The sequence below is a fragment of the Zootoca vivipara genome, chromosome Z2, assembly GCF_965207765.1.
Source record: "Zootoca vivipara chromosome Z2, rZooViv2.hap1.1, whole genome shotgun sequence".
Lineage (NCBI taxonomy): Eukaryota > Metazoa > Chordata > Lepidosauria > Squamata > Lacertidae > Zootoca > Zootoca vivipara.
In genome coordinates this window covers 8,721,559-8,733,676 of record NC_142585.1, presented here as the reverse complement: position 1 = coordinate 8,733,676, position 12,118 = coordinate 8,721,559, and the positions used below count along the sequence as shown (strand labels likewise).

At 43.4% G+C, this 12,118-nt stretch overlaps 1 protein-coding gene across 8 annotated transcripts in view; it reads right to left on the bottom strand.

Moving 5' to 3' along the window:
• AFF2 (ALF transcription elongation factor 2) overlaps nucleotides 1–12,118 on the bottom strand; it is a 391,123-nt gene that overhangs the window by 261,428 nt on the left and 117,577 nt on the right. For 7 of the 8 annotated variants that reach the window (XM_088664445.1, XM_060270428.2, XM_088664443.1 and 4 more), the window contains one exon: nucleotides 11,158–12,048. The exons of the other annotated variant lie outside the window; for it this stretch is intronic. In XM_088664445.1, coding sequence (XP_088520571.1) covers nucleotides 11,158–12,048 — 891 coding nt within the window. The remainder of the gene's footprint in view (nucleotides 1–11,157; nucleotides 12,049–12,118) is intronic. 8 annotated transcript variants of the gene reach the window in all.

The following is a 12,118-nucleotide window of genomic DNA, read 5'->3' as shown; positions in this document are numbered from 1 at the left end:
TCACCTTGTGATCAGCTAATGGAACAGATCAAACCCTAGATCTGCCAGGATGAGGTGGGCTATTTAGGTGAATCTCTGGCTATGCTGGCTAAAGCTCTTCATCCTGACTCAGCCAAGGCTCAGCCAAAGCCAGATCAGCCAAGGCTGGGGTAAGTCCCCCAAAAGGTGAATGCTGGGGGCGTAGTAAGGGAGGGCAGGACATGGCACAGCAATACTTACTCCCATGAACTAGCAACCCAGTGTGAGATACAATGGCAAAAAGGCTTGTGTATATCAAACTCTCTCTTAATGGCTTATTTCCCTTCTGCCATGCTCATGTCAGCTCAGTCTGCAGCAGCACCAGGGAAAAGTTACAGCACAATTTAACCCAGTGTAATGTGTTCTTGAAGCTACCAACATGAGTCTGAGCAAACTGCGGGAGGCAGTGGAAGACAGGAGTGCCTGGCGTGCTCTGGCCCATGGGGTCACATAGAGTTGGACACAACTAAACAACAACAATGTGTGCTGGATTCCTATAGTTTTCATTGCACTGTTAAGACACTGAGATTCTTTGCACAGGTACTCCTGCCAAACCAGATCTCCGCCATCCTATATGTCCACCTTTGACTTTCTTCAGGTACCAAATGTAAGACATTACATTCATTTCTCTTGAATTTCAACCTGCTGGTTTCTAACCAATGTCTCAAACTGCCAAGATCTTCCCCTGGAAGATAGCTCGATCTATGCTATGATCAAACACAAATACCCAGCACTGTAAATCTGATAAAGAGATGCAAAGGTCTATACAACCCAGAACCTCCCAAACAGTCCATATACTGTATGTAAACAAAGGAACACAGAAACATATTTAAATAACAAACTTTTAGCTTTAAGCAGAATCCCATTAACAGCATGGAATCCTATAACATGTCCACCAGGGCATGCTGTCTTATGTACCGTAAGCAAGTTACCAATAGGGAAGGGAAAAGAAGCCAAAGATATAACAAGAGGGATCTGCTTGTCCCCCTCCCTATGCCTGACTGAATGGGCCTTCTAACTGAGAAAATCAGATTCTAAAAAGATCCCTTTGTCTTTTATGGTGCTACTCAGCCCTCCCAGCTTTGTGCTCTTTGCAAATCTGCCACGCATCCCCTTTTCACTTTTATGCAAATCATGTGTGTGTGTGTGTGTATGTGTGTGTGTGTGTGTGTGTGTGTGTGTGTGTGTGTGTGTGTGTTGAAAAGCACAGGTCTGAGGACAGAGCCCTGTGGCATTCAAAATGAGACCTCCCACCCAGATGATACTCCCTGGGTATACTTGTTCAAGCAGCCAGGGGTCTACCTAGCAGGAGTATTGTCCAGCCCACCTTTCCCATCCTGTGTCATTTCATGATCAAAATGAGCTTGCTACCATTTTTATCCCTGCGCAGATGTTTTAAAACAAAAAACAAGCAACGTACACAGACAAATCCATTGTTTATTTACGACCCCCATGACAATCAGCATGGCATATGCGCCTACAATCTTTGACAGATGAAAAGAGTTATTTACAGAAGCCGTGTTTATTATGTATGAAGATGCAAGCAGCTCTAGTATTTGTTAAGCCCTCCATTCATTCTCCCCAGAGCTGGCATTCAGGACAGTCATAGAACGGCACAGGGGTAACATCGCAAATGCATGTCATTTTCATCTCATGACTGCTAATTTTGGAACACAGTTTAGCTTTGCCATTTTCACATGGCTTCATTTATTGGGTGGGGCAGGGAATGGATGCTCAGCATAGGAATTTCTCTGAAACACATTGGGCTTTTAACTAAATTATTTGTGGCACTCCTGATAACTCTTTTCTCTGGACTTTGCCTGCAGTCCAACCAACATCATCTCCCAAACGCCATGTTGGCTACCACTGGGCATTAGTGTAGTGGAAAATTCAGAAGTTCAGGGCCCCTTCATGGTAGTCACAGCTACGTCCCCTCACAGCCACTCAGTCTTCTAACACTATACTATGATTATGCAATAATCATAAAAAATTGTAGTAATAATAATTGGGGATGCATTACCATGATCAGTGCTGATCTCTATGTGTTACCTTTCAGCTCTATTTATTTTCTGTGCACATACATGGGCAAATGATTTGGAGTGCTTTCCTTGAAGTTCCATTGTATGTAAAAAACAAAACAAAACTTGCATACCACTCTCTTCAAAGCACCTTGTGCTTTCAGTCTTCTTAAATGCCTAGCTTATAGAAAAAAACTTTTTCCTTGGTGTTCTTTCCATGTACCTTCTCCAAAGTGACCCTAGGAACTAGTCCTCAGTGGCAGGCTCACTTCCTTTGACTGATGAGACCAATAGTGGGTCCAATGGTCAAGCAGGCACTTTCTGCATGTGCCGTACTGTAGAGGGAAATCAGGGGCAGATGGGCTCATTAACCTGTGAAAGTAGCCCAACTAAGAGAAGGAAAGCTTTGATCCTAAACACCCGCTTCCTTGCAGGATATCTTTGGGAGAAGATAAGGCTAAGGAGTAAACCATACACAAATATGGAGCGGAGTTCCTAAGATGGTTGAACGGCACCTTGTACACTTCCTCCCAGCAACTCCTACAGCCAAGCTGGTGCCAAATGGATTGCACTGCTTTCCTTTGGACCACAACAGTGAGGCAGAGAAGAGGGTCCTGTCATCTGGGCAGACCAGGATCTATATATGCACTATATAGGCTTGCACCCCAGAGAGGTCACTTCAGTGCTGCTAATGCAGTGGTTTGCCTTCAACTCTGGAGGCACACTCCATTGTCTCTGAAAAAAGATATGAATTCCAACAACAATTCCAATAAGCACAAAGGGTGAGAAGGCTTCTTCTCCTGGCTTCTTCTCCCCTTTCATATTGATTGGGCAGCTCTTGGATGCTGGAGAGAGGCACCCTGCTGCAGAAATATTCTTTGACCCTGGACTATTCCATCTCTAATTATGGGCTATAGCTGCAGGGGGGAGCAGGAAGCAGGAAAGCATATAGAACATAAGATTTAATTTAGAAGGAAACACTTCTGAGAAAACTGATGCAAGAAAGCTATATCTCAACAGCAACTTCAGCTTCCCAAAAAAATATTGTGTATAGTCTTCCTATTTCCTTCCTCTTCTCTCCAAGGAAACCCAGCTGGAACGATACTTGTGCACCAAAGGCTAGACATCTACCATCTCGATTTGGATTCAAAAAACCTCAATCAAGAAGTGCCATGCAGCCACTGCTTCAGATGAAAATGAACAAACGGTTGCAGAAATTTGCCAATATCATTAAGGGCACGTCAAGCTGGTTTTAATTAGGAAAGCACTGATTTGCATATTAAAGAAAATACCTATTTGAATGTTCACCTGCTAAAACACAGGCAACAGTAGATGTAAGTGTAAAAAGTCACTAACACTTATGACTGATGATTTTTCTACTAATTGTCACCACTGGTGATATCCCTGCTTGTAATTCCAAGCATAGTGCCTCCAGCAATGGAGGGAGGGGGATCAATATGCCTAGTACACACTAACAACTTTATATTCCACCTTACTGTCTTCTTAATAGTCATGGAGATAAGTGGCTGCTAATACAAGGTTTGGCTATTTGGCCACCTCATCTAGTAATCTAAACTCAGACTAGCAGTGAGTCTCAGGGTTCTCACTTAGGTTGTGAACCTTCCTGTCATTCTCTGAATGGGAGATGGTGACTCTCTGGTTTAAACCAAGGACCTTCTGCATGCTAAGCACATGTTCTACTGCTGAGCTATGCTCTCCTCCCACTTTCCTAGGAGTCAGCACAGCTTCTCTGCTGGGTGGAGTGAAAAAGCAAAGTGTTTCCCCACTCGGTGCATTGCCTCCCCACCTCAAATCACCCCCTGAAAAACTCCTATCAATCTCCTTAAGGGATCTACCAAAACAAGCTAGATATCTTTCTCTTAAGCAATCTCCCCACAAATTCTATTAAATCTTAGCAATTGACTCTAAAGGCTGCTTTCCCCCTCTTATAATGTTATGGGATGAGCTGTTTAAAGATGGTTCTTTATCCAAACAGCAGTGTTTCCTTTTTAGTAGTGGAAAGTTAGATCAGGATCCAAAGTGCCTTGCAGCCAGTTTTGATTGCCCAGGCGGGTGTATGTGCGTGTGCTTAAGCCTTGTGTTACTTGGACAGCATTGCCGTACAACAAACTTAATTTGAAACTGTGCAGTTTGTGTGTTTAAAGATCTTAAAAGAAAACTCACAGGGTGCTGCCAAAGTCTGTGGGTGGAAGTACAGTAGCTGCTGGGATCCCAGTTTTAGACCGAACAGGAACATGATAGCAGCCATTCCACTTGGACAGTGGTACCATCAAGATAGGACTTTTCGGGATGGATTCAAGGACCACTTTAAGAAGAATATGCAGTAGGGGCTCCCAATGCAACTGGGCTCTCTTACCACAATTTGAAACAAGTGAAGTAATATGCATTACCATGCAAAGAGCCCCTGCCCTAGCCAGCCATTAAATCAAAATTCTTCTAACTGCACATTTGATTGTAACAGAGATGAGAAGCAGAACCACTCCATGGGTTCTACTGAGATACCAACTGCCATTTGGGCTCCCAGTATGTTTCCGAGCACAATTCAAAGTGTTGGCGTTGACCTTTAATGCCCTAAATGGCCTCGGCCCAGTATACCTGAAGGAGCGTCTCCACCCCCATTGTTCTGCCCGGACACTGAGGTCCAGCGCCGAGGGCCTTCTGGTGGTTCCCTCACTGCGAGAAGCAAAGCTACAGGGAACCAAGCAGAGGGTCTTCTCGGTAGTGGCACCCGACCTCCCATCAGATATCAAAGAGATAAATAACTACCTGACATTTAGAAGACATCTGAAGGTAGCCCTGTTTAGGGAAGTTTTTAATGTGTGACATTTTAATGTACTTAATTTTTTTGTTGGAAGCCACCCAGAGTGACTGGGGAAACCAGCCAGATGAACGGGGTACAAATAATAAATTATATTATTATTATTATTATTATTATTATTATTATTATTATTATTATTATTATCCCCTCCATGAGCCATCTCTGCTATAAGTTGTTTATTGTAAGAACAATTTAACCTTAAGAATTTATGCCTGTCTATTTGACTGCAATCGCCAGGCAGGGAATGGCTTCATTGTTCATTATCTGTATTACACTTAGCAAAAGTGTACTGCATGATTCTGTACATGGATAACCGGTTTGCTAATAGGGCATAGGATGGGAGCATGTTTTAAGGTGTGAAACTGCTCCTGCATTTGGTGCGGCTATTTCTTGGAGAGCCTATGGGCATAAGCCAGGGGCCTCCAGACTACGGCCCGCGGTCTGTGGGGGCTGCAATCTCACAAGGGGCACGTGAATTGTTTGGGAGTGCAGCCCCAGAAGACTCATGTCTTGGGTTATCCCCCCCCCAACGTGTCAGAGGCTATGTAATACCTTCAAGAGTGGAGGAAGAAATTAGCCATTGTGGCTAGTAGCCACCGAAAGATGAAGATTGAGGCAGATACAGGTGGCAGATACAGATTTCTGGAATGCATTGCTCCCAATGGAGAAGGACCAGATATCTGGAATCAATATATATCTGTTAGATAGATAGATAGATAGATAGATAGATAGATAGATAGATAGATGTGCTAAAAGAAACCTGGGCCTTACATATGGAAAGCAGTTCTCTAACTTCCTCTAACAACTACATCAAGTTTGGGAAATCTCACGCCCAGGATCAGAATGTGTCCACCCAGGCCTCTCAAAATGGTCCTTGGGGCTCTCCCTCAGGCATATCCCTCTCCAGGCCACACCTCTCACTGGTCTTGTGTAACACCCTCCTTGAGTGCTTTTGCCAAGCTGGAATGTGTCTTCCCAACTCTGATAATGCCTTTTGCTCTTCTGGTTGAAGCACAGCTCTTCTGATTGCTTCACCCATGTTTCCCTCTGGCTCTGTGTTTCCCTCAGTGTCATGCGGACTTCAGAAAGCTTCCCTCGGGACAAAGGTGGCCCTCAGCATGAAGAGGGTTCACCACCCCTGCCCTAGCACAATTCATTAGTTCCAGCTCCTGGTTCCCCTCTGATAGCTAGCTACCTATTGCTCAGTCTGGCTGCATTCAGGCTTGGGTGGCAGGTGGTGCTAGCCAGAGGCCAAGCCCCTGAAATGGGGCTCTGCCAAGCCGCATTACAAAGAGAGACGTGTCTACTGCCAGAGTTCTCTTGATGAGCCCATCATATGGCCTTCATTATAAAGTATTGCAAAGCAATACTTCTCACAGTATTTACAAATGTAAACCACATGGCCAGGCCTTGTAATACTCCACGGACAACTATGCTAAGGGACTGAGGGTTTTTTGGCTTTGTTTTATTGGTCGTTTTATTTTATTTGAAATATGAACCAGGCAAAGGGGGTTTCCAGCCGAATGCTTGCTCCAGTCCATTATTCTTCCTCCTCTGAAGTTTTCTAAAAAAGCAAAGGGGGGGCTTAAATATGGAATGAAAGATCCACCCGCAAACAGAGGACATAACGCAATGTTATTTGGCAAATCAACACAAAACAAGGAATTGGTTAACCCAGGGCTCTTCTCCCACCCCTTATTTCCCCCCCCCCCTTTTTGTTAGCCTTCCATTCAATTAAAAGAAATAAAAATATAAAGCCCTAAAACCTACTGTGCTTGTAAAGTTTTATAAGTCATATACAAAGCTCCTTGCATTTACCGCTCAAGCTGAATCAATATGGTTATCTACCTGTCAATTTTTTTGCGCTCTTTAATCCAGAAAGAGTGCAGGTCCTTCCTCCCCCCCCCCTTATAGCTTGCTGAGGAAGTACTAAGCTAATCAATATATCCTGTGATAAGGGGGTGATTTGAAACACATATAACAAAAGCTTATCATTTCACTGTACACTTAACGCGTCAAAATATTTTCTCAGAAGGAATGGCAAGAGAAATCTTCCATGTTTCATGGCTTAGGTGGTTGGTGTCAGAAGCGTTATGGGACTTTTCACTTCCCACTTTCAGGGGCCTGATTGCTTCCGATATATTATGAGACATAATGATCTACAAACTGCCACAGTTTCCAGAGAGAACAAGGAACGGCTAGCTGAGGAGGAATGGAAAGTTCCAAAGGTATTTCCTATGCAAATAATTGAGTGATATATAGGGATATAAGGTGGAATCGTTTTCTGTTCCACCTTGTATTTGTCAGAAGGAAGACTTTGGTAATATGGCACCCTGAGTGAGGGCAAAATTTGGCGCACACACACACCCAATTGGGACAAAATTTGGTGCCCTCCCTCCCTTTCGCTTTATGTTCTGCACATGTTCTCAAGTGCACTATGTCCTAGTTGCAGCAACTCAATTGCCCATCTAAATGAGTAGGTACCTATATAAATATAGGTATGAGGAGGAGGAAGAGAAGGAGGATGCATCCCCTCAGCTCGGCACTCTGTGTGGGGGAACGGCCCAATCCATCCTAAATCACTCGGTGCTGCATCAATGCACAGTGCCTCCTGGTGAGAAAACTATGCACTGAACACTCCATTATCTCCTCAGAGCACTCAGTTATCTTTTCCTCCAACTAACCTCCTAATGCACAAAAAACAATGGTGGTCATGGGAACACTTAAATGGGGAGTTGCCTGTACTACAGATGGGGAATAATTTCCTTGGCTGTTTATCTCACCCAATTGCAATGCAAACATTCTATTACAGCATTGCAGAATGCTTTTCTCTAGTGCTAGGACAAATGTCACAGACCAATCCTTGTATCACTACACGGCACACAGTCTTGCAGTGCACACTGCAGCACTGCACTGCAAGAAACTTAAGAACCCAGTAAGCTGCATAATACCAAGTCAGAGCACTGGTTCTTGTAGTTCAGTATTGTCCACATTGAGTGACCAAGGCTCTCCAGGTTTCAGTCTCAACCTAGAGGTGATGGCCATTAAACCTGAGACCTTCTCCATGCAAAGTCAGAACTCTTATCACTGAGCTATGGTTTCCCCCTTAATTAAGCAGGATTCCATTCCTCATGATTCTGAATAAAGGGCTGATTTCAAGATGAATGTTGGAAGCCATCAGACTCATGGGTACATCTAGTTCAGTTTTGTCCACACTGACTGGCAGAGTCTCTTCGGGGTTTCAGACTGGTAAGTTTCCTAGTGCTTACTTGGAAATACCAGGGATTTGAACCTGGGATATTCTGCATACAAAGCTGATGCTTTGCCTCTATACTCTGGTCTTAATAAAACAGATGCTCTAGTGCTAAACTGAACCTTCCTCTCATGCATGCTCGGAAACCAATACTAAAACATTTTTGGCTTCTACTTACAGTTCTTTGGATCCAAGGCCTTTGGTCATAAGCAGCCCCCCCCCCCACACACACACACTACACTATATTTTAAACACACACACCCCTTCAACTGCTCTCTGACTTAAATCTTCTCTTTCAAATTTGTTAATGGATATATTTTTGTTTTTAATAGACAGCAAGAGTGAACATATTTATTTGCTTTTGCAGCCTCATTATTTTCTTTCCGTGCAATTATTTCCTTGCCAAACAATACTGGTGACAAATTGCAACAGACTACTCCAGCAGATTTTTAACCAAAGGTAAAAATAAACAGAAACATCTGTAAAGCAACCTTGTACACAGCTACGTTTATTAACAAATACATTTTTCTAATAAAACACCATCTGCAAGGAACCCTCAGCTTCCACTTCATATAAATAGGTCTTTTTACGGTTTTCAGATGCCGTTCCCAGAAAATTATTCCAAGCTCTCCTGCAAAACACATCAGTCTTTGTTGCTTTTTGGAATGTTAATAAAGAATGGCAAGGGATTTCCCTTCTTCTTTAAAGAAGTCAAACAAATTATTGGTCCCAAACAATTATTCGAAAGGGTGGGTGGGCAGGGGTTTGAACATGGATAAGGGAAGCCGACCTTTCACAGTAAAGCACCCTAAGAATGTATCATCACTTATTCAGAGTGTAAAAAATATTACCAGCCACGGAATAGGTATTTTGGGAACTCTGCTAGGCAAGTCCTGCTATTTCAATCTGCTTGGAAGTATGCAGCGGTAGACACCACCTTGCTTAACACCTCTTAAATGTACAATAATAGTACAGTATTTATACTATGCAGATTCACTTTGGAGAGCTGCTTGTATTCAAGACTGAGCATACACAATGTTACAAAGAGTCAAGTTCTACATCAGGGTAACCCAACCGCTACAGGGAAGTCCTATTATGTAACTTAAATGAGTTATGTTGATTTTGCAAAGGACTTCCCAGGGCAAGGCTGACTCTGGAACTTAATCACTGGGATAGCTGAGCAGCTACCTATTAGGTTCTGAAATTTGGTCTGTACTTAAAGCAGGGAGAGTCAACTTGGTGCCTTCAGCTCTCATGCAGCCCCAGCTGCATTTGGAGAAGCACTGCATGGTGCCTTGGTTTTCATGTGCATGCTTCTAGAGACCACAGGAAATAGAATCATAGAACTGTAATGTTTGAAGGGACTGTGAGTGTAATGTAAAGGAGTTGATCCCCGAAGAATCACCCCATTAGAAGCCTTATTCTCTCTCCCCCCCCCCAATGCCTCTTGTGGGTTAAGTACACAAAACTTTGCTACAAGATGTGAGCCACAGAAACAACGGCTGATTAGACTGAGAAGAAGGATGGATAATATTAGTTTAAAATTTGAAAAATACTGAAAATGCAGAGACATGAATGAGGATGATTATCTCCAGACATCTGGAACACGGAAAGTCCCAAGAATTATTATTTTTTTATAATTGGAATATAGGAATATATAATTGGGGTATTGTTATTATTGTAACTTGGATTGATTTGTTTTAATTTGTCATTAATTGGAAGATTGTTATTGAAAATGAATAAATTATTTAACAAAAAAGAAGAAGCCTTATCCCCAGGGTCGGTGTAGCCATTAGACAGGGTTATGCAGCTGTCTTAGGTGGCAGAAACAACCAAGGCGGTGCCCCTGTGGGTGCCATGACTGTCCTGCCACCTCTCCTGCTGGCAGAGAACTGGCATCAGCACTTATTTTGAGTGAGATCGTATCAATTTCCAGCAAGCTCTTACTAAAATTGCACAAGATCTTACAGAGCATGTGAGATCTAGCTGGAAACCAGTGTGATCTCACAAAAAAAAAAAACAGTGGTAGAGGTGGTGAGGTGGGTGGCAGTGACAAGGCAGGCTTTCCCATTTCACCTCCACCCCTACTTACCCATTTTTTTAAAAAAAAAATAAGTAATCCACTAAAGGGACAAAACGGGTTGTGACAGCGTGGAGAGGGACTAAATTACAGTCATTACATGTTATATAGTCAGTAGAGCTCCATTCAATGGGAATTATTTCTAAGTAAATGTGGATAGGATTTTAGTCTTCATTCTTCCCCAGGTAATTAATTTCTATGAACCTGGATGCACAGAATATTTACAACCAAGTTTTGGCAAGATGAGAACAATTACCCATTGGGTGCAGCCAATGATTACTGAGATTTCCATCAACACTCCACATTTCTTGCACTACAGAAAGTGGGCTTCATCTATCCATCATCTATCCATCTGCTGTATAAATACTTCCCAAGGTACCCATGTTGTGCAATTCTTCTGAAGATTTCAAATTGACAATAACAAAACAAACAACAAAACCGCAATCCACTGACACTTTCCTATTTTTAACCACAGACCTGATTATGTTGACCACACTCTTGGGGTCAGGTAGCAGGATAAGCATAACAGGACGTGCATCCTAGTAGTCTTAAAAATAGACAGAACAATCTGTGTGAGACCCAAACAGCATGTCAAAAAGAGCTTTCTTTAAGCTGCAGTGCCCAAACAGTGAACAGATATTGAAAGCACATAATTTCCAGAGCTCCCTGCAAAGAGGAATTGACAGCTAAAACACTTTTGGAACTGTAGCTCTGGGAGATGGAGAGGGGGTCCCCTAACACCTTTCAGCATCCTGAAAAAAACTTCAGCTCCCAGAAGTCTTTAGGGGAATCCATGACTGTTTAAATTGGTATCATAGTGCTTTAAAAGTATGGTCTGGATGTGGGGTAAGAGACTGTCAGTTAAACAGGAAACTGAGGAAGTGTAGTGGACTGAAACCCTGGAGACAAAATAGGTAAGTAAACAACTGAACAGATAAATAAGACTTACTTCACTAGCTTGAGGAATGTTAAGCTTTGGTAGTTTATTCTTTGAGCTGGGTCCAGTGGTCTTTCCTTCCAGTGGAATCCCAAAAGGTTGGGTTCCATAAATGCCTTCAATTTCTATTGGCATCTTCAGTTCCGGTGAGTCGTTGGGAACCTGGTCTTGGCCATCCATTGGCCTAACGTAAGCGGTGGGCTTTTGCTGAGTCATGCTGCCCTTACAGTGGAGGCCTGGCAAGAAATTTTGAGTCGAAAGACCACTGTTTCCTGACAACAAGGATGTAGATGGGAGTGGAGATCCAGGTCCATGGCCCAGAAACTCGAGATCCACTGGAGACTTTGAGTGGCTGCTTTCTTTGTAAGAGTGTTCTGCCACCACTGATTTTGAATGGGTATGCCTCCTCGAGTGTGATGAGGATGGCGTTGTGTTGGCTTCATCACCTCCTCCGGGTTTATGCTGCTCGCTTTGGCAAGCATAGCGGTCATCATACCTGCCTTGTGGAGGTTCGTGGGATGAGCTGTGCTTTGTCCGACTTTGCCCACTCCCGGACTGACTTGGCTGACCACCGTTTGAGCTGTGGCTGACACGGGACCAGTCTGTCCTGGATTTCCTGCTGCTCTGGTGACTGTGCACTAAACTTGAACTGGATGATATAGCCGCAGGGGGCGGCATCGAAGCTGAGGAGTGCCCTGTGATTTGGTGGGGCGGGACCATCCGGTTCCTTTGTTCTGGGAAAAATGTCTGTTCATTTTTATCTACTGGAGTTTGTGGCACGGAATTCTGTGGGATTCCTACAAGGTGGCTCTGGTTGGAATGGTTGGTCAGAAAGTCCTTCATCTCATCGTAGTTCCCCAAGGTATTCTGGACACGGTTGGCTAGAGCATCACCTTTGTTAGTCTGAAATACAAGAAAGGAAACAATGAAAAAATGAATATACCTCAGTGATTTCACTACTCAGCATGGCTGC